The sequence below is a fragment of the Leptidea sinapis genome, chromosome 19, assembly GCF_905404315.1.
Source record: "Leptidea sinapis chromosome 19, ilLepSina1.1, whole genome shotgun sequence".
Taxonomy (NCBI): domain Eukaryota; kingdom Metazoa; phylum Arthropoda; class Insecta; order Lepidoptera; family Pieridae; genus Leptidea; species Leptidea sinapis.
The window spans coordinates 12,663,071-12,690,234 of record NC_066283.1 but is presented as its reverse complement, the minus strand read 5'-3'; the positions used below and the strand labels follow the sequence as shown (position 1 = coordinate 12,690,234).

Genomic DNA, 27,164 nt, shown 5'->3' with positions numbered 1-27,164 from the left:
ACCCAGGCGCTGTATAATAATGTGCTGGATCTAGACCATATTATGTCTGTAAACATAGAGCTCGGAAATTTTCAAATACATATTTTGTTTAGAGTGAAACATTGATTTTAAGATATAAATCTGAATTATCTAACTTATAATCTTCATCGGAAATATGTGTGTCGGTAAATGTATTGTAAAATCTATCACGATCATGGAGTGCTGAAAGTTTTAAACAATCGTGTGGTGTTATAAATTCATATCGATAAATTCTTTTTTTCTAATACGTAAAAAAATATTATTATTTGGAAAATTTAGTCTTAAATTTTGAAATTGTTCTTCCTTCAAATATTTGACAAGTTTGTCTAAACTGAATGGAAAAAATTTAAACGAATCAACCTTTCAGTTGAATTTTACGATTATTTAATTTTATAGTTTTTGTGAATGCCTTGTATTTTTCTTACGTTTGAGGAATAATATCAATTACTTTTTCAATAGAATTTAATGCATGAACAACGGAAAAGATATTTATTATTCAAATCATCTTACAAGTAACCTCTATAAAAATAACGTAATGCAATTATATATTACTTTAAAAAAGTCACAGTTAATGAATCAGCTTTTTGTAATAGAATAACTTCATATTAAGAATAAAAAATATTTCTTATGAATCTTAATTACAAACAAGTTGCACTAACATTTAATAAATGTTAAACGTAACGTAATGAATCTTTTACGTTTTCATTTAAAATATTTCGCAAACTTATTTATTGAGTACTTATTCTAAGATGAAACTCAGTAATTGAAAAAATCAAAAGTAATTTTAAAAAAAGAGAAAAAATTAATCCTCACCCTACATTATAGTGCAACTACATGTTTGTAATTAAGATTCATTAGAAATATTTTTTATTCTTGAACAAAATCAGTGTGCAGACTAAAATTAACGTAAAAAATTGTAAGCAATCGAACAGATTTCTCAAATAGATATCATATCATTTTTGATAGAGTTCAAAAACATTTCTGGTGATTCTAATGTTTGTAATTTGTAAGATTTACTTACTCTTAATTTAATATGAAGTTATTCTATTACAAAAAGCTGATTCATTAACTGTGACTTTTTTAAAGTAATATATAATTGCATTACGTTATTTTTATAGAGGTTACTTGTAAGATGATTTGAATAATAAATATCTTTTCCGTTGTTCATGCATTAAATTCTATTGAAAAAGTAATTGATATTATTCCTCAAACGTAAGAAAAATACAAGGCATTCACAAAAACTATAAAATTAAATAATCGAATCGAAAGGTTGATTCGTTTAAATTTTTTCCATTCAGTTTAGACAAACTTGTCAAATATTTGAAGGAAGAACAATTTCAAAATTTAAGACTAAATTTTCCAAATAATAATAATTTTTTACGTATTAGAAAAAAAGAATTTATCGATATGAATTTATAACACCACACGATTGTTTAAAACTTTCAGCACTCCATGATCGTGATAGATTTTACAATACATTTACCGACACACATATTTCCGATGAAGATTATAAGTTAGATAATTCAGATTTATATCTTAAAATCAATGTTTCACTCTAAACAAAATATGTATTTGAAAATTTCCGAGCTCTATGTTTACAGACATAATATGGTCTAGATCCAGCACATTATTATACAGCGCCTGGGTTAAGTTGGGGTGCTATGTTAAAATGCACAAAAATTAAATAACAATTACTTTAGGGCTTTGAACAAACAGCTTTTATTGGATCGGGTATTTGAGACTGTATATCTCAATGTAGGAATCGTTATGAAAAAGCGAATTTAAACAAATAAGTATAGGTTACAATATTATAAAACGAAACCACTGAAATATTTGCATGTCTCTCAAGACGAAACATATGCCTACTCTTAAATTTGTAATGACCTTATTTGTGAATATTTCTGGCAAATAAGAACAGGACAAAGAAAAACGTCGTTTATAACTTATTTTGATGCTAATAACCGTTATGGATAGGCTGTATCTCCATTCCTTCCTACAGAAGGTTTTGAATGGGTAGATGTCCGTACAAATTTTGATGTTCCGGATGAAAAGCATAAAATTTGTTCCAAACCTTCGTAATAAAAATACATATTTTATTTACTTCAGAAATTTAAAGCAATGTCTCACACACACACACACACACACACACACACACACTCACACACACACACTCACACACACACAGAAAAAACAAAATATTCATAGAATTTTAAAATTCAAACAAAGCTCATGGTTAAAATATTACATAGATTTAAATATAAACATGCATTAACAAGCTACCTACATCTGATTTCGAAAAGATTTTTATAAATTAATAAATAACTCAATGTATAAAGAACAATGGAAAATATTGGAAAAAAGAGTAAATGTAAAATTGCACTGTATGATTTTAATTGCCAAGATAGAATTCCATAGTTTATCTTTTTTAAAATGAAAATTTGGTTGCAGTTCTATTACGAAAAACTAAATTGTTCTTCAATAAACATATTTAGTTGGGATTTTATATATTGAAAATTTCTAAAACTCTAATGCCATGACTTTCACTAGTTAAATAAGTTTCGAAATAAATTAAAATTATTATACACTGATACTGATAGTTTAATATAAAAAAAATTACACAGATATAAAACCTGATTTACATTTGCGTTTCAAAACCTCTGACTGCAGAAAAAAATTTTTTGCTACCCAAAAGTCAATAAAAAGAAGTACGATACGATAATTATAAAGATGAAAACAAAGTTAACATATTTAATGAATTCCTAGGACTTAGATCTAAACGTATGTATTAGATGTTGTGGGAAAATACGCATTCAAATTTAATAAAAGTGTTACTAAGTAAGTATATGAAAATGGAAAATTATAAGATATGCCTATTTGAAAATATGAATGAATATTGTTCAATGCATAGATTTAAGTCAATAAAGCATAATATTTTCACTCAACGAATAAATAAATCTACTTTGTCATACCAAACGGTATATTAAGCAAATTATATTGATACCTTAGCTTGGAGTCCTCATAAAATAAGATAAATATTATATAAGTTTTAAGGTTGAATTTTTTTTTGAAAAGAATAGATTAGATATATAACTTGTGGAATAAGATATGATGTATGTACTGTATATTGTTTTATTTATATTTTTTTATATTTAAATATAATCAATAAATGGTAGTTTAACAATAAATCGTCTCATTATAAAAAAATCATATTATTTTAAAATTCAAACAAAGCGCATGGCTACAAAATTACATAGATTTAAATACAAACATGCATAAACAAGCTACCTACATCTGATTTCAAAAAGATTTTTATAAATTAATGAATACCTCAAATATATAAATAGCAACGGAAAATATTGAAAAAAGAGTAAATGTAAAATTGCACTGTATGATTTCATTGCCAAGATAGAATTCCATAGTTTATCTATTTTAAAATGAAAATTGGTTGCAGTTCAATTACAAAAGACTAAATTGTTCCTCAATAAACATATTTATTTGGTATATTGCAGGTATATTGAATATTTCTAAAACTCTAATACGATGACTTTTACTATAACTATATGTTAAATAAGTTTCAAAATATATTAAAATTATTGTACACTGATACTTATACTTTAATATATAAATTTTTAAAGAGTTATAAAACCTGATTCACATTTGCGTTTCGAAACATCTGACAATGCCGAACAAATGTTTTGTTATCTAAAACTCAATAATAAGAAGTTAGGCTATTTTAAAGATGGAACAAAGTTAACATATTTAATGAATTCCTAGGACTTAGATCTAAATATATGCGTAAGATGTTGCGGGAAATTGCAACTCCAAATTTTATAAGTGTTACTAAGTAAGTATATGAAAATGAATAATGCCTATTTCAATAATAACAATGAATATTGTTCAATGCATAGACTTAAGTCAATAAAGCATAATATTTTCACTCAACGAATAAATAAATCTACTTTGTCATACCAAACGGTATATTAAGCAAATTATATTGATACCTTAGCTTGGAGTCATCATAAAATAAAATAAATGTTATATAAGTTTTAAGTTTGATTTTTTTTTTTGAAAAGAATGAGAGTAGATACATCTTTTATTTAGATATATAACTTGTGGAGTAAGTTATGATGTAGGTACTGTATATTGTTTTACTTATAAATAGTTCTATTTAAATATAATCAATAAATGGTAGTTTAACAATAAATTGTCTCATTATATTATATGAAACCTTTTTGTAGTAGAGGGTGCACTGTGTGTGGGTGTGGAAAATCAGTTTTCGTAAATAATTTTATAATATTTTTGAATGATGTCAGTGACACAAATTGTATCTAAATCACCTGATGCTTTGATGAATTGCAACCTTTATACAATCTCAACCATGTCAATTAGTTTCAAGATATAACTACCTGATCTCTATAATATGTTTGGCGAAAGAAAAATCTTAAACTAATACTAAAAATAATTAATGACTCGATGAGGAAATCTGATGGTCGAATTGTTGATATATTCGCGAAAGGAAATAATCACAGAAACTAAAGTGTATTTTATTTATCTCAAAATTTGTTACATTAAGAAAATGACAAAGAGCTTTATCACTTAACTCAAGTTGTACAATAAAATTGATAAAAATCATAATATTTCAGTAGATTACCGCAGTTTTGTTTATGTTTGATCGTTTGTAAAGGTGTGTAATAGTTTTAGTTAAACTTACTACTATATTGCCTTATAATATTGAAATTAAATATGTACTTAAAATGATGTTTTGTTTTATTGTAAGTTGTAATCCAATAACTTTTAAATACATTATTCGACGGTAATATGAATACAATGAAATTTGAAGAAATTTGATCTAAGTATTCAAAATAATGTTTACGCAGCAAACCGATTGTCGATATACGTTGTAACGCCCTGTTATATTGTCAACAATGTAGATAGTGAAAATAAGCCAGGCTCTCACTAGGTTGCAATACATATTGGTGAGCAGGTTATTGGACAATACTTCAATTCATATGATCGTCCAAGTCAGGGATTCAAGCTGAGGTTTTTACAAAGCAATTGCAGAATGTATATCCACAATACTACAAGAGTAAAGAATTTATTTACCGCAGCATGTGTTGCGAGTACTGTTTAATGTATCTATACTTTAAGTTTAATAAGAAGAGTTTGAATGATTTCATCAAATATTTTTAAAATGATACAATCTGCAACGATGTTTTATTATATACTTTATTTATATCATCTGTTAACTTAATAATAAACACAGCACAAAACTGTCGTTTTAATCGTAGTAACGAATGTGAGAGGTAATTTACTAATTACATCTATCACTTTCAAAGAATCGACATTGAGTCGCTCACCAATCATTAGGTTAATTACCACTGATTAGTAATGAGTATGGATCTGTTTAACTTAAAAAGCTAACTTTGTAACTATAAGAGATATCGAAAAACGGATCAGCGCAATCGCTCGGAAATACATCAAAACCCCCAGTTTGACACCAAACTTCTTTTTTTTTTTTTTTAGTAGGCAACACGAAGAAGTGAGCCAGAACCGGGGAGGCAGAACCGGCGAATCCCCACTACTGTGAGCCAGAACCGGCGAATCCCTACTACTCTCGTCCCTTATTGTTATATTTAAAAAATCTAACAAAGATTTATAAAGAAGTAGACAAGGTTGAACTTGCACATTAACGGCCGTTCCCAATATACTATCTACAGATAGAGATAAATTACTACCTTCTACTGTCACTAATTAGCAGTCAATAATCTGAAGCTGCCCCAATATACCCGATAAGTGATTCTTATCGCCTTATATAGGGACGCGTGAATTGAAATTTACATAAAAACTTCTATCGTTAGTAAGCACGTCGTCCCATTGACAGATAGCGTGTACGGATAAGGTCAGTTACCGTCGATAAGTTTATTGAGACGGAAAAGTCAAGGATAGTTAAGATTTTTATCTCAAGTAAGAGATAGACTGAATATTGGGAACGGCCGTTAGTGATAACCACATAATAGAAAAAGTAATTAAATTGTACTTTACATAAAATACAGTACATGTAGGTAAGCACTTATGCTTACTAATAAAACTTATATTTTAAGGCGAAGAGTAAACAGAAAACATGCAAACATGGTGTTTTTAGACAAGTTTTGTAGTGAAAATATAGCATTTGGAGCTATGAACATAACTTTATCCTGTTACACATACCCTTAAGTCTTACTTGTAGGTTGCTAATACTTATTGTTGGTTAAAGTTAGCACTCCAGAGCTATTATGAACAACCAGGTTTCTTTACAGTTAAACAAGTTTTTTCTCGGCATGATGCATTTGTTAAGTATACTACTATCATAAAAGTTGTTCTTATAGATTTTACTTTTTTATGTAGGTACATTTATTTAGATTAGTTATCAATAATGAGGATTGTAAGCAATGAAGCAGTTTGCGCCTGTTAAAATGTTACATTTTCGACCCAAGAATTTTGAAAATATTGGCTTTGTTACATAGGAGCCGTGAACTCACATCGCTCAAGGTCGCCGGCATTAAGTGTCACCTTAAGAAGCAATTCCTGTCTAACTGTAGAACTTATCCATAAACATAAAAGTTTCACCACTCTATATATCAATTTCAATCAGTTGTCTTACGGCAGTTCCTACTATTCAGTCTATCTCTTACTTGAGATAAAAATCGTAACTATCGTTGACTTTTCTGTCCCAATAAACTTATCGACGGTAACTCACCTTATCCGTGCACGCTGTCTGTCAATGGGACGACGTATAGGTACTCAACGATATAAGTTTGTACGGAAATTGCAATTCACGCGTCCCAATATAAGACGATAAGAATGACTTATCGGGTATATTGGGACAGCTTCAGATGTATACTGACGGTAGAAGGTTATAATTTATCTCTATCTGTAGATAGTATATTGGGAACGACCGTTAAGTATCATTATTAGTTTCGTTAACAGCAGTCGCCACGCGAACTTCACGTTAACGTCACTGAGATGATCACGTCCACATCTAAATTCACTAAACGTGCTAGTCATATACACAGAAATTGCCAAAATCATATTGCGAATATTTTTTCGAGTTAAATTCATTGCACTGCCACCACACACATTTCAAAATAATGTAACATAATGCCTACTACTCGGCTAAGTCGAGTTAGTGAGTCTATTGTGGGCCGATGTATATGCTTTTACAACAAGGTCCCAGAAAATGTTCAAAACAAAAGTATTACGTTATTCAAAAGAATTGTTAAAAAATGTTTGTGTGGTAAAGTTTACTATAACATAAATGACTTTCTTAATGATACCACAGATTGGGAATGGAGTGACCGCCCTCACTAATAAGTTTAATTGTACAATATACCTTTGTAAACATATTTTTTCGATGAAAAAACAAAGCCCGCTGAGTTGTTGCGCCCGTTCTTCTCAGGTCTGAGGCATTCATTTTGGAATGGGAGTTAGTTTTTAACTTTCAATAAGTGATGTCACATCCTATTTTGAACAAAAATATTTGAATTTGAATACTACTATATTATTTGAATATGATATTGTTTTTTAAATGATTGTATTACAGTCCAGAACCTTTCAGTATGAACCACATATTAATTACATCTTTAACAAACAAATATTTTTTAACAATTTCTTTTGACTTAGATTACCAAATATATTTAGTAGCTTTTTAAGAATCCTGTTATAAAAAAATTATATTTGTTAGTCTCTCTCTGCAGAATGAATGCAACAAAAAGTTCCAAGAGTATGGCCGTCGTCAGTAGTATGTGTCGGGAATCAAAGACCAAAACGAACTAGGCGCCAAGTGGACAGATTGATGTACTATTAGTGTCAAGTGTTTTTTGCCGCCTCCGCAGTTCCGTCGCGACCACGATTCATTCATTTGGATCGAAATATCGGCATCAAATTAATAAAATATATATCGTGAGTAACCGTCATAATCATTGCAATTAAATTTCCGTGATGATTAATGTTTAAAAACATATATGTAAATGAATTAAAAAACCCAAAAAAATTGGTACATGGCCGATGAGGACGGTGTGGGAGCACTGTGATGAAAGTCAAGGGTTCGCAAATATTGCACCACCAGCCCTTCTATGTTAAATTAAATTATATATATTTGTGTGCTGTTGGTATACTTAGCATGATAGATTTTTTTAATGGAATAGGAGGACATACAAGCGTACGGGTCACCTGTTGTTAAGTGATCACCGCCACCCACAATCTCTTGCAACACCAGAGGAATCACAGGAGCGTTGCCGGCCTTTAAGGAAGGTGTACACGCTTTTTTTGAAGGTACCCATGTCGTATTGTCCCGGAAACACCGCACATGGAAGCTCATTCCACAGCTTTGTAGTATGTGGAAGAAAGCTCCTTGAAAACCGCACTGTGGAGGGCCGCCACACGTCCAGATGGTAAGGATGATATCCTAACTTGTGGCGGGTCGTGCGAAGGTGGCGAAGATTGTAGGCAGACTAACTTGCATTTAAGATTGTAACACCATCTCTGGTCGGCTGGACCGAAAATGGCCATAGCATTGCATATTTAAAATTATAAGACAAAAATTTATATTTAAAGGATTCAAAATTTAAATGTATTATAATGCAATGAACACAATTGTAACTAGGTACTACTAACAATCTTTCAGTGTGTGTTATTTTCTTGAATAAATGTTATCATTATTATTATATTGTTTATGATATCATAATGTGTTAATGTGTTTACTAATTGGCATCCCATAATAAATATCGGAATAAGCTACATAATACGGTTAGAAAAACAATATGACATTAACACGTTGGTGGACAGTAACGCTCACAGGCGTCTATGTAGCTAAAAGTGATACGGCAGTACGCCCGTCGACGTCTGAGTGTTTACTTGCATAAAATCAGTACGCCAAACGACGACTGATTTTCCATACTATCATAAAGAACGCCATGTTGTACTGTCACAACACAATTTCCAAAAAATCTCCAAATAAAGCACCTCCACGCTCACATTCACGTTTTTTATCGTCCTCTCCCTACGCACACTACGCTCATGGGCGTCATAATTTCATACGATGAGTCGAGTAGTGCGCCGCTGCAGTGTTCCGACATGTCGCTATATAATTTCGCGCGCAATTTTTATCTAAAAGTTACTACTGTTTATTTTCAATGAAATTTTATTGTTTTATGTATACCAAATACTAATTAAAGTATAGTTGCAAATCTAAACAACATATTTACGTTGATAATGTTTGTTATGAACTCGATTTTGTTATACTAAATTTGTAACTAAATTTATTGCAAATATCCCGAGCCTCGCATGAAAAATAACAAAAACGACTTCAAGTCCTATTTGAATCGAGTGAAGACCCCTTTGCTGGTGATGGAGAGTATGTATCTGACGATCAGTATCAAACATCCCGTGCCGGATCCACAAGTTCAGACAATGAATCTCTTGCCTCATATACAAGATGTATACGCTATACAAGAGCTGCTATATCATCTGGTGTGTCAACAATCTCTTCGTCTAGTTATGCAGAAGTTGATGGTGACAAATCTTCATATTCTGACTAGACTCAACTCAATGAACATCATGAAATTATATAACACTACGGATAAAAGCGTGTACGTGTATGGCCGTTGTGTCATATCATATATTTTTTAAACATGTGTTATGACACTATGCCCGTGGGCAATGTATGAATATAAGTAGTGTCTCTGTAGCCGCAACCACTGACACAGTACTGTCCACCAACGTGTTAATATTATTATAATAATAATTACAAATAAACATAGATAGAACTGAACATACATAGCTAAACTGTTTTATTGTATTAGAAATTTGTCACAATTACTCTAAGACAAATGAATGAATGCCACATGTATGAATCACTTCTTACACTGGACTGGAAAATTTGATAATCTCCTGACTCATACACTTACTGATGAATACAAGTTGTTGTATATATTATATTAAAGATAAAATCTATACTACTAAGTGGAGAGCTGGTTTTTTCCTTCGGGTATACTTTGAAAACTACTGAACCGATTGGAATAATACTTATACCATAAGATGTAGTGTGTTTCAGAGAAGGTTATAGTATAATAAATTTGTTGGTGATAACTTGTCCAAAACCAATATTTTCTGATGAAGCCTAAAACCTATATATTTTTAAATACAAATAACATTTCATAACATAAGAAAATTAAACAAAACAATGTTTGGTGTGGCAGCACTAGTACTTTATATTTAAATAGTAAATTAACTCCATGTTTTAAAATAGAACAAAGCTGTTAAAATATTATGATATCTTCATAGTCTCAGAGACTTCATAATTGATTGGTATTACTATTGTTATAGTGTACTGAAAGTGTAAAATGTAATAAAAGTGGACGAAGCAAAACAATTATGTAAGGATCGTAGCAAGTGGAAAGAAATGGTTTGTATGTATGTATGTAGTGTACTAATAGAGCACAAATAAAATGTGTTTTTTTTCATTAATTTATTTGGGGACAACATTGGTTGTAATATTTAAGACTTCTAGACTTTGAGGGTAAATACTTATCTGCCAAAAAAGTATAACACATAAATTATTATTTATACTGATAGGTACATTATAATACAAGTAATAATAAAAATGTATCTAATAGTAAATAATCAAGCAAGTGGGAAAACATGTTTTAAAACTTTTTAATTACTTAAGTTTATAAATACATTAAAGTAGATAAATTAGTAAATTACAAATTTTATAACACTAACCTTGGTAAAAATTCTTCTCCAATACAAATCTGATCTTGTAGGTGTAAGTGGTATAGACACATTAGTTTCCCTTTGACCTGAAGTCATTGTAATTTAAAAAAAGGTCCGGTTTTCACGAAATATGTGGCCTGAGAATGACACCAATAAACGGCGATCTGAACATCTGAATAACTCTGCTACAGTCACACTATCATGATAAAATTATTTAATACATGAGATTAGATATTATTCACTGTATTCTGAGTCCTATTCTATAATTTCCTAACGAAGTAATACGGATAAGAAAAGGTCAAATTATACGTTCACCTACAACCAATTACCGTTAGAAACTAAATAAATACCTAGTAGTAAATAATTTATTATAATATTTACTTGCGTAATCGTTTGTCATTTGTCAGTGACAACTGACAAGTGACAGCTATGAAGTTTTAGTTCGTTTTATTTATTCAGAGCAATGGTAACAAGACCATCAGCTCAAACCAAAATACAATAAAAGAATATTATAAACCATTTTTCAACATACTCGATTATTATAAAAATCCTTTTGGGTTTATGTGTAAACATTCCTTGATATAGGATAGGATAGGGCTTAGACCTCCATTTTATCCATTTTATAAGCCTAGAATCTAAAGGCATGATCGGATTTGGTACGACCAGACTAGCGGATAGTCCAGCGGGCGCCTGGCACCAATGGTCCAGCGTCGAACTCGGTACGGTCCGGAGGGCGATATAATATCAGATGGTGGTATTGTAATCAGACTGCGTCCAACGGTTGGGCCGTTCCAAATCCAATTAAATGTTTAGGCTATTAGTTATTATTATAAATATTACTACTACTTGCTCGTAGGGTCGAATTAGTAGGTAATATTTATTAAATTTTTTGCTTGGTGCATCGTAAATGTGATTTACTTAAGCATAAGATATATTAAAGCAACAGCAATGATTTAAAAAACCATTTTCATAAACCATTTCGGGTTATACCCTAAACGGTACGGTAAAAATAACGTGTGTCATTTTGGAAGCGAAATATTATTGCTACTCTAAGTAGTGATGGTCTGTTGCAGCTATGAAGATCGATCGTTGACTGACTTTCCAAATGTCAATTTTTTTAAATCGGCCACAGTCGGTTCGTCGGTTCCATCCATTTTAAGAATATAATTTTCTGTCATGACAAGAAAACATAGACCGAATTTTGTTATGCAAACTATTTAAAGTAAGTTGACTATAAATATATTTATCACTAGCTGACCCGGCAAACGTTGTTTTGCCAGATAAAGTATAATTCACGCGATAGATTTTATAAATAATAAATAGCCTATGTTTTATTCTAGTGTGTAAGCTATATTATTGTAAAGTTTCATCAAAATCCAATCAGTAGTTTTTGCGTTAAAGAAGTTGAAATTGGATGTATGAAGAATATACTCTCGTTAGAGAGTAGTACATTCTTTGATTATTACATTATTATAATCATTGCTTATTGTTGTGAGCTATTTGGTTTTAGTTAATTAATATATAAATTGATTTTATTTGTGGTTTATTGTAAAATTATTAGAAATCTCAAGGCATGGACGAGACTAGATATAATAGCTTTATCAGAATAAATTACAGTAAACACAAATGATTGCGAAATAAGAAAAAAAAGTTGAATAAATTTAGAATTAAAAAAATTGTTTAAGATTCACTATTTTAATATATTATTATCATATTATCCGTTCCATGTGAAGTATCTAAACCTGCACCTGCTATAAAAATTATAAAAAATATAGAAGTATTGGCTTATTTATGTGCTGACTGTACACGTAAACACAAACAAATGCAAAAATGTCTCGAAAGTAATTTACCTTTAAGTACCTAAGTACATATGAGCTTGAACAGAACCATGACGCGAACTAGACTTGTACACGTCATCTTAGGCATTAAATTAACATTAACAACTTTTTAGTTCGTTGTGGTCGGCTTTTGGTGTAAGTACGAAAAAAGAAACAAAACTATATAATACCATACTTAGTTTAATAGGTGGGTACCTACCTACCAATGATAGGTAGTACGATGATGGTATGTGATTTGCGCAGCCCAAACTCTTGTAACACCAGTGACCAGCGGAATCACGAATCGTTGTCGACCTTATAATAAAAATAACAAAATAAAAAGCCTTTATTGTTGTTAACAAGTTTTTACACAGTGTAGTTTCATGTGCCTAAAATTAATTTACTTGTGACTAGGTACTATCTAAAAAACACATTTTGACTATTAACTAGAGTTTAACTAATATACTAACAATTTTAATATATATTGACTATCGGCAAACGGTAGTTCGGCTACAACTTGTCTTCCGACAAAGGCCTCCTCTAAAGCTCTCCAGTCTTTTCTCATTTTTGCAGTGCGAGTCCATGTCGAACCCGCTATTTTCTTAACGTTGTAGCTTTACCTACAACCAATAATATCAATTAACACAAATGTCTAATATCTAACTTGTAATGTAGCATTATAGATCGTAGAAATAGTAATCGTGCATAATAACTGTAATAAGCGTATGCCGAAAGATTCGTTCTGACAAGAACATTTTATTTTATATAACGTAATATTAGCTCTGATAAGAACATTTTATTTTGTATAACGTAATCTTAGCTCTGATAAGAACCATTTCATAATGCTGTACATCAACTCATAGAATCATACAGATCACCAGTAATAATCTCATCAATGTACGAATATCGTCACGTTCTCTCGACGATCGCAGATATACTCACGTGATCAGTCATATGCTCCGCGTTACACAACCGCACAGCAAGGCCGAGCGTCCTCGAATGATGAGTCACGAGTGAAGCGTCGGGACTCGGGGGTCGATCGCTATTCATGCAATTTTAATCAATGAGCAACAGCGTAGGTGCGGAATGCTCATTGACATCGTATGATCGAGGTTTGACGCGAGTTTACACAAACTGCGATAGCATTAGTTTTAGAGCGAGATAGAACACATAATATTATTCTCAACTCTTAGTGAATGAAACGTTTTACTATTGGTTAATATGTAAGCTTTAGTATTGGTGTGTATTTTCTGAACTTGTAAATATTTTTTAAGTAACAACTGTAATTGGGTAACTAGTTTTTAGTTTAAGGATTTTGTATATATATTGTGTAACTTTCAAATAAATCATATCTTCCACATATTCATCGCAGTCAAGCAGTTGTTTTATTTAATCGCCAAACGCTCAGTCTCTAAAACGTCATCCTCCCATCTCTTAGCCTGTCTTCCTCGATGTCTCTTTCCGTCTAAAGGGTTACCACCATTCTGTGGTAAGTTTTGTCCATTTTTCTTGCTTTTCTCTCATCATATGCCCTCTCTACCTCCACTTCAGCTGTTTGTATGTTGTGTATGCATTCTTAAACTTGGTTTTACTTTTGATGTCTATTAATTTTTCTCGGTCTTTTCTTTTGACACCTATTGTACTTCTTTCTATGCTGTTTTGACAAACTTTAATTTTATTTGCTAGATGTTCTGTCAATGCCCAAGTTTGACACCCGTATAGTAAACATGGTAGAATGCACATATTATATACCTTCCTCTTTTCTTTCATAGGCATATCTTTGTTCTTCATCACTTCACTGAGTGACCAATATCTTTTCCAAGTATTGGTAACTCTTCTTTCAATCTCTTTTTCCATGCAGCCTTCAGTAGATATTAGCTGTCCTAAGTAGACATATTCCTGTACGTACTCTATTTGCTCATTATTTACTTTTATCGTGTCTGTTTGTGATGAGTTTGTCATGATTTTTGTTTTGTTTAAATTCATCGATAGTCCAGCTTTGTCACTTACATCTGCTAGTTGTTGCAGCATCATTTCTAGTGATCTTGCATTTTCCGAGAATATTATTAAGTCGTCTGCAAAGCGTAGGTGGCTCAAGTTTTCACCGTTTATGTTTAGTCCCTCATTTGTCCAGTCTAGGTTCCTAAATATTATCTCCAAAACGGCAGAAAATAATTTGGGTGAGATAGGGTCTCCTTGGCGTACACCTCTCATGATAGGGAATTCTTCGCCTATAGATTCTAACTTTACTTGCGCAGTACTCTTGGTGTATACATTACAAAGTAATCGTATGTATTTTGTTTGTACACCCTGTATTTTTAGTGCATCCCAGATATATCCGTGTTCTAGTGTGTCGAATGCTTTATTGAAATCGACAAACCCTAGGTAGTAGCTTTTGTTGAATTCTTTATAGTTTTGTAATATTTGTCTAAGGGTGTGTATATGATCTATGGTTGAAAAATTTCGACGGAATCCAACGTGTTCTTTGGGCTGATTCTCTTCAAGATTATTTGTAATCCTCAATAGTATAATTTAAGAAAATGCCTTATAAATATTAGACATTAAGCTTATGGGCCTGTAATTTGCTATATCTCCTTTGTCACCTTTTTGTGTATTAATATAATTGTAAATTTAGTCCAATCCTCTGGAATATTTTCCGTTTTAATAGTCGACCTTAGAAAGTGTCAAATGAACGTAAAAATGAGAATATTTAGTGATCAACTAGACCATTTGTATCATACTTTAGATACCTTATGCCTCTTAACTCATAATATGTCATCTGAACCATGATTGTCATGGTTCATTAGGACATTAGGACTAGTCATTGGACGAGAATTAGATAAATTTCATGATTTAAGTTGTAAAATGAAAAATAAAATCATATCTTTCTCATTGTATAAAAATAATAATAATCTGTGGGAAACTAACTAATCGTTGCCCATGCTCTAAAAAAATTAAAAAAAATACAAGTTTGTTTGCGTAATGTACTCACTACTGATACTCTGTGTAGTGTGGGCCTATGGACTTGCATCCCGTGCCACTAAATAAATTAAAAAAAAAAACTGTGTAGTGTGTTTATTAATTTGTTTGCATTGTAGCCATGTATGTAAGTAAAAGTGTTCTGTGATTGTAGGTTGAACAATAAAACACAAATTAATAATAATACAATAAGAAAATGTTGGAACTTGAATATAACATAATATTATATAATTATATACAACAATAATATCTCTCGTTAGAAAGTAATATATTCCTTGAATAATTTAAGCATGACTTTTTCTTATTATATAGCAAACTGAAATTTGCAATGAATGATTTTATAAAAACCAATAAAACTGCTGCTGTTTATTGGATACAGCAGCCAATTGAGGATACACAATATTGGTATGTGATTTTGTGTTAATCTTCTATAATCTACAATGAACTCGACCTTATAATATTTATGATGCGAACGTTTTATTTCATTCGGCATTATTTTTCCAAAATATATTATTTATTGGTAAGTTATGTAGTTAAAACTAAAATTTAACTATATTAAATTTCAGCGTTAGGATAAAACACCAAGATAATACTGTATCACTCCCAAAATTTCATGACTCAACATCAGAAAGAGAAATCCTGGACCAGAATAATACAGAAAAATATACTTTTAAATGGCAGGAAAAGGTATTCAGCCAATATGAGCATGATACATATTCAGATAACCATACCTGTGTAACAGAGAATGATCTATGTTATCATAATATGATTAAAACCGAAAACTGTTCTCCTCAAAGAGTATTTACATATATTGATAATGATTGTTATCTGCCCTTGCCTTGTATTAATAACAAAAACATCTCTGACTCAATATTGAGCAGCTTTTTGGAAAAATTTAGATTAAATGATGTAATTGCATCTTCTATTGGAGAAACAAACTCAACTGCAAATTTATGTCAAAGTCAGGAAAGCAATGCTTTATTAAAACAAGAATGGATGGCTATGCACATTGTGTATGACAATTCAAAATATGATGGGTATGTATTAGAGAGGTTTCTATTTCTCTGCATATAAGCTAATTAATCTTAGGTATATTATTAATCTTAGGTATATTATTTGTTTTCTTGGTCGCAACTGTCATGGAGAATATCTGAAATACAATATAATATTCAATACTTTCTAGTGAACTAAACTAATGAACACAAACAAACATTACACACACACAGTACTGTGCATAGTAGGTGAACTATGTGATATATAAGAAACATAAAATTTTTAATTACTATCTTAAATCAAGTATCAAATTCATTACACAGTACTAACCTATGAATTCAGTCAAGATGTCTAAACATTTATTTTTTTGCCACAACATTGCTTCCTTCCCTTCTTGTTCTTGCTTAAATTTACTCAACATATTAAATAACACTGGCTTCACACCACTTCTTATCGTTTTACTCATATTCTCTTAGAAATATTAAAGAAACACAAATTCCGATGTGACAGCAGGACTCAAAAGATTGATAGACACTATCATAATGATATTTTATTTATTATTGCAATTCCTATAAATGGCTGGGTTCAGCTTTCATTAGCCCGATTCTATTATGCAGGATAGGGAAATAAAACATACAACAATAGGTACAATAATATTAACCACATCGTTCAACAAGTTGTTCTCAGGGTGACACCTTTTTTCCCAGGGAAGGCACAGAATTAACTATTAATTGCTCCTAGAGAAGTAATGTATCTATATAGCCTTTACACCACTGTTACTCTTTAAAGTCTACCTACCTATATTTCTTTATTTAAATATCAATTTCAGGGATGGAAATCTTATATTCAAAGAAGACTGCCTACTTCTTTCTGTATACTTTAATACATATTCCAATTTCATCATATTATCTCCAGATGTTAACAATATTGTATTTAATCCGTATATCATTGAAGATAGTTTGGGTGTTTTGGGCTTGGAATATGGAGTGGATGTTAAATTCGGAGTACAGAAATGTGGAGAAGATCTTGAAGACCTGGTAATTTGTTTAATGTTTACTAAGTTTAAAAAAAAAAATTAGATGAGTGTGATTCTGTGTATACAGGATGTTAAAAATCCTGTACAATATATTGAGGTGTATATCATTATAGGCCGTATCAAGTAGTGAGAACATATAAACATTGATTTTTAGGAAATAAGCACATTCATATATAAATAAGCAGCAGTTATAAAAGTTTGGGCACCTCTGCCTGCGGTCCGTTTTTTTCCCCACCCACACACCCATTTCATTCATGTACCCTGCAAAGGTGCGGCTGGCGGCAAAAACGAAAGTTTTGCATTAATAATACACATCGAACGCTTTATTCGTTTGAGCCGCCATGCCGCTCAGGTACTGCTAGCTATACGCCATACCTTAGTTCACTGGTAGACTAAAAAAGTCATGGATTTTCAAGATTTTTGAAACCATTTTATATGAAATATTCTTTAACAAAATACTCAAACATTTAACTTTTTGGCTATATAACATTAAAGCTCTTTGCAATCAAGTTAAAGATCATTGCAAGTCCACTATTTTGCAAGTGTTTTAAATTTAATATGATTTAATAGATGTTTTTGGTAAGTCTATTAGTAAGTAATGTTAAAATTTCAGCTCGGAAAACTTTACGAGAAGTGGAAGAAGAAGCATAAACAGACTTACAGTTTTATATATCCAAATATTGGCAAACGAAAGTATTATGTGACACTAGAAATTGTGCTAGCGGAAAACTTTGAAATGGATAATATTTATATTGAATACTACATAAAGGTGAGGATTATTATAAACTGGTTTTTGGAGGCTGATATGAGAAACGCTACGGTGGTAGAGTGGTGAGTATATGTCTATCAAGTATCGGGTTGCGAGTTTACATGAATATCTTACAAATGAATCAATGTTCCCAGATAAGAACTTAATTTAGGCAAAATCTTATTATTGTGATTGCTGTGTATTAGCTAGTTTTGTGATTTGTCTATGCACTCTATTCTCAGTACCTAATCTTTCCGTTGTACAACGCCGGGCGTATCCTTTACGTTTTTTTTTAAATTTTTATATACCTAATTAGAATTCTTGGTAAAATTAGGGTGTTATATTATTTATATTAAGAGAATATATAGGTTTACGGTTGAATCTCCTCGGGAGCGCTTTTGCTCAATATATTTCTCTAGCATTATAAACTATAGAGAAACTGAGAAAGATCTGGTTAGATCACCAAGCCCACATAGCTACGAGTAGCGACATTCCGACTTTTTATTTCGAAATTTTATATTTTTATTCTTTATAAATCGTGCTTATTTTATAGATGCGACCTCCAACAGCATGTATTTCTACCTGCTAGATAAACCACATTGAATCTTGTAGATTTTGTAAGTGATGTTATTCGATCTTTTACAGATAGCCACGAAGTGCATGTTATTTACATTGATTTTCCTAAGGCTTTCGACGTGGTTGATCACGAACTGCTCATTGAAATACCTGGTCACGCCGGAATATGCGAATCTCTACTGCGGTGATGCGAATCCGATCTACAAAACCGTTCGCAGATTGTAAGGACCCATGGCTTTAAGTCCATTGCAAGAAGCTTGCCATCAGGGGTGCCACAAGGCTTCTATTTAGGGCTTTCCGCTTTCCCTGGTTTTGCTGAACGATATAGCCACTAATTTAAAACCTAAATGTCAAATGCAGACGATTAACAGTTGAACTTATAAAATCAAAATCTTTTGCACTTGGCTCATACCAATACCTTACGTACGAATTTGTTGATATGTAATGTTTTTTTCAGTTTCAATCAGTTGTTGTACTATCAATATTAGTTACGGTAATAGCAGTCGCCACGCGACCTTAACGAAAGTCGTCACAGAGATGACCACGTATAGTTTTTTTTTACATATGGCCAGTCCAGAAACTTTCAGCATACCTTTACTTATATCTCTTTATATTATTACACTAAAGATGAATAACTTATCATACGCGTATAGTAGTATTCTTTTTTACTGGAAAATAACAGAATTATAACATGTAAAACTTTAAAAATTAATTTAAATTAAATGCTTCCTCAATCTTTTAGACGTAGATATACAATATTTTGTTAGGTTACTCCTTAAACAATGATGTAGAGGTACTACAGAACGAAGTCTCCGAATGAATAAAATTTTAGTTGCCACTAACTAAAACGACTATTTTTTTGTTTTCTTTTCTTACTATAATTTAATCATAATTACATATTTAAATTCAGCTTCCAGATGGAGTGGAGTGTAATAACGTCTTGCAAGGAAGGACACATGTCACAAAGTCTACTAAAACGGCCAATAGACGCTGGCTGTATGGACACACTGTTGATTTGGAATTTGAAGTGTCATTGAATGATGGTAGGTTTGTATGTTGGGTTAACAGATTAATTACATTTACAATGAAGTCATACAGACGTCGTGGATATTTTTATGGAGGATAAGGACGAGTTAGCCTTGTGTCTTGACATTAAGTGATCACCGCTGCCCATACTCTCTTCTAATACCCAAACTTTCGTTAACCTGGTTTGTAGTAGTTTTTTTTATATAAGAGGGGGCTAACGGGCATGAGGCTAACGGGATGGGGGGAGTGGCAGAGCAACCGCACATAGACTCTTTTCAATAAAATAGAGTATTTTACAATTGCTGTATAACATACATAACAAATTAGTCTATAAGGTACTGCATCCAATATATGAGTCGCGTTTAAATAATATAAATGATATAAATGATTTAATAAAAAGCAATAAATAATTAACTGTATTAATATAAATTATCGTATCTTGGATGCATCAACCTTTAGAGCTTGAATTCAAGTATGCTTCGTGAACATGATGGTCGTGATTACTGTCACAATTAGTAATTGCATCCAACAAATATTCATGCATTCATGAGTTGACGCATGGACCAGCCAGCCAGCCAGAATATAGTTATTAGAATTCTTGGTTATAAACCCATATTCAAGAGTTGTTTTATTAGTTATTTATGCAACTGTTGTGTAATAAAGGGTAATAAAATACGAATGTGGGTTGGCCTCGTATGATAATAGTATCACATGATTTTTGATTCCTAATTATCAACAGTTGCATACTAAGACTATATCTACACTCATAATATGAATCCTATGTAAAAGATTCTGAAACTGTTAGCTTACTGCTAACATTAAAAAAGCCAGTCCTAGTAACCATAATATCATCCAAAGGAGTGTTATTATGAAAACGGATGATATAATGTTGTACTGAATTTCATTACAACACTCGTTTGGATGATGTAATGGTCATTAGGACATTGGGTGTTTTAATGTTGGCAATAAGCTAACTGTTTGAGAATCTTTAATAGAGGATTGGTGGCATGGGTGTAGATAAAAAAAATAAAAACTGACTTTAGAATATTGACGACAGATCCACAGCCAATCAGAATATTCTTGGAAGTGATCTCTGTGGACTGGTGGGGCAGGCACAGAACTGAGGGATATAGTCGTCTCTCTCTCACACTGGCGCCAGGCGCACACCTCGAGCGTCTGTCCTGCTCTAGACCTAGCGAGATGAATGACGTAGTAGCGGAGAGTCGAAGGTTCTTCATTGGTGGATGTCATCTCCTTGACGATTTGAATGTGCTTGATTCACACAATTTGCAGGTATACCTAAATAAGTTACAATATGCGACGATTTGTATAGCCGAGTGGTTAGCGATCCTACCTACTAAACTAGAGGTCCCGGGTTCGAAGCCCGGTAGATGCAAGCATTTATATGATGAATATGGATGTTTGTTTCCGAGTCATGGATGTTTAAATGTATTTATGTATGTTTAAGTAAGTATATTTTATTAAAAATATCGTTGTCTTGCAACCCATAATACAGGCTATATATGCTTAATTTGGTGCAAGATAAAATATTATAAAAAAAATATGTGTGTGTGTGTGTGTGTGCAAGTCACACACAGTAGAAGTGAAACTTCTGAAAAGTTCCTGATTAAAACACTCATTGAAAATTTTTGAAAAAATTGTATTACAACTTAAATTAATTGCAAGAACATAAAAAAAGAATTAGGATTATTGAAAATAATTCAAGTTTCATAATTTTCAATTTAATGAGTATTTTTAATCAGGGGTAGGCTGCGAGAGAGTATATATAGTATATATATAGAGTATCAGGATAAATGTAAGGTTTACTATTTTTCACCAAGCCTTAAAATTATACTAATACTAGCTGACACAGCAAACGTTGTATTGCCATATTAAAATCGCGATACAAAAGTAACTGTTGATCGTAGATGGGTGAAAATTTGAAGTTGTATGTATTTTTTAATTCTGACTCATAATCAAACAAATTAAAAAAAATCGTGTGGACCATCCTTAACATTTAGGGGGATGAAAAAAAGATGTTGTCCGATTCTCAGACCTACCCAATATGCACTCAAAATTTCATGAGAATCGATCAATCCGTTTCGGAGGAGTTCAAAGTTTAACACCATGACACGAGAATTTTATATATTAGATTACTATCTCGCCGGTTGAATCCTATACATTTACCTGTTTGTGTCTCAATCGTCTCTCTTTTTCGTTTCATCGAGTTTCAAATCACAACGATTCTAAAGAAGTTTCAAGAGTAAGTGATCATATTATTATAAATATATTTCCAGGATGCAGACTTCAAGTTGGTATCGACCGGAACAGTATTAGTGCGTTGGTCGTGTATATCGCAAACTCGGATGATGAGGCAAGCGCCGTTGGATTCCAGCGCAGTATTGGAAGGAGTGGATGCTGTGCTGAAACAATATAAACTGGCTAAGGCCACTTTGAAGGCCGCCACTAAGGCCGTCAGATACGATACTAATTATACCGATGATTCCACATAAACAATTTGTGATTTTTAACTCACTTCTGGGATTAATTAAATTAAATTTGTAACCATAATTTATGAACGATGCGAGATTCGAAGACTCCGTCCGAGTGCTCTTTCAACTAAGCCAACCGTTCAAGTGACATATATTCATAAATCTTGGTATGTCTTGTTCAACTATCAGGTTGTTTCTCCATCTACAGGATCTACTTTACAGTTGATAACCTGATCAACCCCAATATTTGCATATTAGGAAATTGACTTGAGATGTCGCTCTTTCAAATTTGTAAAGTGATATTTTTCCGAGAGGTCGCGGGTTCGTGTCTGGCATCGTTAAAAAATTTTGACAAATTTAATTTGATTCCACATAATATGGATCTCGTGAAGTGACGAGTTGCTAATGACTTTGATGTCGACGGACAGAAGAAACGTCGATAGCAGCGATGGCTGGTCATGGTGCATTTTCGTGTCTGAATGATCCTACCAACGCCGAGAAGTATGACGCTTCACGTTTTAAAACGCTTTCAAAATTGTTAACAACATTAGATAACTTACGTCGAAGGGGTTGGTAATTTAAACGCACAATAAAACTGTTACAAGTTTTCACTTAGAATTGCAACTTACACTTAATATTAAAAATTAAAAGACAATTAGGGCATAGTGTCCCCGTACAATTCACAATGAGTAATGCCTACTCGATTTTTTTTTTGCGTCCAAACAAAGGGAAAGGACTACCCTCGGGGATAACGACGGGAGGGAGGTGGTGAATGCTCATGCATACCAACGCAGCCTAAGTCTGCGTTGGTTATATGGGACTCACGTAACAACCTAGGTGCCGACCCACTAAACACCACCTGAAGTTGGCTTTGGGCAAGTGCCCTCTAAGCCTTCATCGAAGGCGACCTTCTCTTGAGGGGAGAGATGCGCAAGCGCGAGACGGAGGAGGGCGCGATGGTCGACGGTAGACTGAGTTAGCTTGACGTTTGTCTACCTCCCCCGCCATACCTCAGGTGACGTAATGCGTTCACTTACTTTTAAAATGACCACTAACGGAACTTCGGCTCGAAGGACCACGTTGTCAGTGGTGGATGGTTGCCGTGAAGATCAACATAATTTGTTTTCATTTCTCATACTCGGAAAGTAATGTTGTTTTGATCTGATTATTGGGTGGAAAATGCTGCTTCCCAGGAAAAACTCATACAAATTACTTCCCACCTAAGGGCCGGAATGAACTTTAAAAATAGAACTGCTTTCAGCTATGAAGAGTTTTATGTAAAAAAAAATAATTTTAAGAAATGCCACGTGTATTTCTAAACAGCCAGTGTGAACTTAGCGCAAACTACTTTGAAGGGAATAAGCCGCAACAATTTCGCGGTGAGTTCCATATATAAATTTAAAAAGTCGACATAAATTGGCGGGATACTGATCTGTAATGTATCTGTGACTGAATTCAAAAAATAGGTAATAATCTTTTATGCTAAGATTTGAATATTAAAAATGAGTTCAAGCGATTCTGAAATGTTAACACCAGATTAAATTAGAGACAAGGCAAATTGTGTTATTGAAAATCTTTTGCCAGAAATCTCAAAAGAAAGATATATAAACACATACAATGATTTTATGAAGTGGCTAATAGAGAAGAATATAAAATCGTTTTCCGAAAGTGTATTTCTTACATATTTTAATGGAGTGTGTAGCAAACTACAGCCTTCTACGTTATGGAGCCGATATTCAATGCTCAAGAGTATACTTAGTGTAATTTAACATCATTTTTGAAAAGACAGTGTCAGGGGTTCAAGAGTAGGAAATTTAAGGTTTTCACCTCTCATGAAGCGGATTTTTTTTTAAATGATGCTCCTGACGAGATATATTTGGCAGTGAAGGTGAGTTTCCCTAAGTATTTATTCTAAAAATGAACGTATTTATTACACAAATACTAAAAAATTTCGTGTTTCACAGGTGGTATTGATACTCAGTATAAACGGCGCTTGCAGAAGCAGTAAACTCACAAATTTGACAATTAAGGACATTGAAAGTCAAGGCCAATTATTAATTATTAAACATTCCAAACAAAAATGTAACTTTAATTTCACGAATTGTCCTAATTGACAATTAATTTTAAATAGGTGTTACTAATATTATTATATATTATGAATAAATAGTTTAGATAAACAACTAACTAGTTTCATTTTCCTCATATTCGAAATGAAAAGTACAATGTTTAACACGGGTAAAAGAATCATTTCCTACTCGGACTATAGCCGGGAAATGATTCTTTCGACCCTCGGTTAACAATCTACTATTTATAAGTACTGTTGCTGCATTTACGTAAGTCGAAAACATTTGAGCTGGTGTGAAATTTGTGGAAACGGTGCACACTGTCACAACCGGACATAGAATGCAGATGCACGGGAAGCATTTTTTTCTTTCAAACATCACCGATAAATAATAACACATGTGCATATATTATAACATATATATTTAAAAGTTATCTAGTCCCTCTTATAGCATCACGTAATTGTCTAGTTACATCAGCAACATGGCGGGCGTGCGCGCGTCTTTTCTCCAATGCGTGCGTTATTCGCATGCTCCGAGCTTCTTTCATTGCATACTGTGCGGCGAATGTCGCACGGCGCGTGGCGTCCTCGCTCGCTATGTCGTGCCGCAGCAATGTACACTCCCAACTGCCCAGTGCGTGGGATATTGCGGCGCGCTACACATAATTCATAATTATTATTATTCATGTGCACCATCAGAAATGAGGTGGAGAACCAAAGTTACCGACATAGTCCAAATGATTGCGAAAATGGAAATATTTGGGGGAGGCCTTTTTTTTATGGAATAGGAGGACAAACGAGCGTACGGGTCACCTGGTGTTAAGTGATTACCGCCGCCTACATTTTCTTGCAACACCAGAGGAATCACAAGAGCGTTGCCGGCCTTTAAGGAAGGTGTACGCGCTTTTTTTGAAGGTACCCATGTCGTATCGTCCCGGAAACACCGCACAAGGCAGCTCATTCCACAGCTTAGTAGTACGACGAAGAAAGCTCCTTGAAAACCGCACTGTGGAGGACCGCCACACATCCAGATGGTGGGGATGATATCCTAATTTGTGGCGTGGAAGGTGGAATTGGTGATAAGGTGGCCTTTGTCCAGCATTGGCGTCTTCCGGCTGATGATGATGATGTACACCATCGACTAATGTCAACACGTTATTTGTCGTTTGACAGTACTACACGGTCACATCTCAAATACAGTAAAATAATAGAGAACAAAATAATCGCATTTTATTTATTAATAATAATATTAGTTAGGGTATTATTTAGTTATGCTTGTTTTGCCCGACCGACGTTGACCACGACCTTTTTCGCGCGTTTTTGTCGTACTTTCGTCAACATTAATCAATCTCATCAAAAACGGTTCGATTTCAATGTCTCAATAAAGAAAACATTTTTTTTGATAAAATTTTAAAATGAATTGAATTTCTTCTTTTTTTTTATTATTAACATTCTTTTTCATGGAAAGGGAGGACAAACGAGCGTACGGGTCACCTGGTGTTAAGTGATCACCACCACCATATTCTCTTGCAACACCAGAGGAATTACAGGAGCGTTGCTGGCCTTTTATTTGAAGATACTCACGTCGTATCGCCCCGGAAACACCGCACAAGAAAGCTTATTCCCCAGTTTGGTAGAGTGGAAGAGAATTCTAGAAAACCGCATTGTGGAGGTCCGCCACCGTGCGAAGGTAGAATTCGGCGGCAGGAATCAGGTGAAACTGCTCTTCGGAACACTCCCCGTGATTAATTCGGTAGAAGACACACGATGAAGCGTCTTTACGCAACACCAAGTGATCTAGCCGTTCATAGAGCACTGGATCCCCGACACTTTGAGTATTATTAGTATGGTAAGTAAGCGTACCTTAGAAGCATCTCTCAACTGGGCGCATCGTCGTTGCTGCGCGTTGTCTGCTTTGCGTTCTGCGTGCACCAGCTCCGCGCGTCTTCTCAACTCGTCAGCGGCATACATTCTAAGTCTCCGCTCAGATGCGAGTTGCAGGCGTGTGTCTTCCTCCATCGCCTTACCGACTAACTTAGTTATCTGCAGCAAGTATCTTTAATGACTTATTTTATATAGATAAATAGATAATACATTAAGCAGTACTCAGCTATAACGAGGCAGCAAAGAATTTATGAGGTCCATTTGGTTTTTTTTTATACGGTAATGAAACCGTCATGCATGGTAATAACGCGCGAAAACGGTCGTGATCAACGGTCGGTTATGCAAAACAAGCATAACTAAATAATATCCTCATGCTATTATTAAGGCTCCTTTGCACAGGATGCCGGCTAGATTCAAATCAAATCAAAATCAGTTTATTCAAGTAGGTCACGGAAATGACACTTATGAATGTCAATAAAAAAAAAATCTTATTGAATCTACCGCTTTCTATTATGGGTCCTATTCCACAACGGGGCCTATTTCTGCCGTGAAGCTATAATGTGTAAGCATTATTATGTTTGGGTCTGAAGGGTGCCGTAGCTAGTGAAATTACTGGGCAAATGAGACTTAACATCTTATGTCTCAAGGTGACGAGCGCAATTATAGACCCGCTTAGAATTTTTAGGTTTTTCAAGAATCCAGTACATGCCAGTTATTGATACTTTTGCTGTGTCTTTTCGTTTTAAGTCTCCTTGTTGATATTTTTACAGTTGTGCATAAA

At 33.1% G+C, this 27,164-nt stretch overlaps 3 protein-coding genes and 2 long non-coding RNA genes across 7 annotated transcripts in view; 2 read left to right on the top strand and 3 right to left on the bottom strand.

Annotated features, from left to right (window-relative positions):
* Positions 1-11,127, bottom strand: part of LOC126969736 (rhomboid-related protein 2) — a 47,596-nt gene extending 36,469 nt beyond the window's left edge. For all 3 annotated transcript variants that reach the window (XM_050815296.1, XM_050815297.1, XM_050815299.1), the window contains exon 1: positions 10,780-11,127. In XM_050815296.1, coding sequence (XP_050671253.1) covers positions 10,780-10,866 — 87 coding nt within the window. In that variant the 5' untranslated portion in view covers positions 10,867-11,127. The remainder of the gene's footprint in view (positions 1-10,779) is intronic.
* Positions 1-27,164, bottom strand: part of LOC126969748 (uncharacterized) — a 304,380-nt gene that overhangs the window by 105,399 nt on the left and 171,817 nt on the right. The window lies entirely within an intron of this gene.
* LOC126969733 (tectonic-like complex member MKS1) lies at positions 15,690-22,462 on the top strand. Its single transcript, XM_050815293.1, has 7 exons — positions 15,690-15,971; positions 16,133-16,603; positions 17,389-17,596; positions 18,209-18,364; positions 19,830-19,962; positions 21,003-21,238; positions 22,243-22,462. The coding sequence occupies exons 1-7, from the start codon at positions 15,895-15,897 to the stop codon at positions 22,456-22,458; spliced, it is 1,497 nt and encodes a 498-aa protein (XP_050671250.1). The 5' UTR covers positions 15,690-15,894; the 3' UTR covers positions 22,459-22,462.
* LOC126969745 (uncharacterized) lies at positions 23,449-24,617 on the top strand. Its single transcript, XR_007730440.1, has 2 exons — positions 23,449-24,325; positions 24,402-24,617. It is a non-coding gene; the product is annotated as an uncharacterized LOC126969745 (long non-coding RNA).
* Positions 24,911-27,164, bottom strand: part of LOC126969739 (trichohyalin-like) — a 67,419-nt gene continuing 65,165 nt past the window's right edge. The window contains exons 4-5 of the mRNA XM_050815303.1: positions 26,363-26,542; positions 24,911-25,155 (exon numbers count right to left, since the gene is read on the bottom strand). Coding sequence (XP_050671260.1) covers positions 24,931-25,155; positions 26,363-26,542 — 405 coding nt within the window. The 3' untranslated portion in view covers positions 24,911-24,930. The remainder of the gene's footprint in view (positions 25,156-26,362; positions 26,543-27,164) is intronic.

Bases quoted from the DNA above. Each gene is read 5' to 3' on its own strand.
- LOC126969733 (XM_050815293.1), top strand. From the start codon at position 15,895: ATGAATGATTTTATAAAAACCAATAAAACTGCTGCTGTTTATTGGATA. The intron at 15,972-16,132 runs GTATGTGATTTT...ATTAAATTTCAG, and splicing joins ATTGAGGATACACAATATTG to CGTTAGGATAAAACACCAAG. The intron at 16,604-17,388 runs GTATGTATTAGA...TATCAATTTCAG, and splicing joins GACAATTCAAAATATGATGG to GGATGGAAATCTTATATTCA.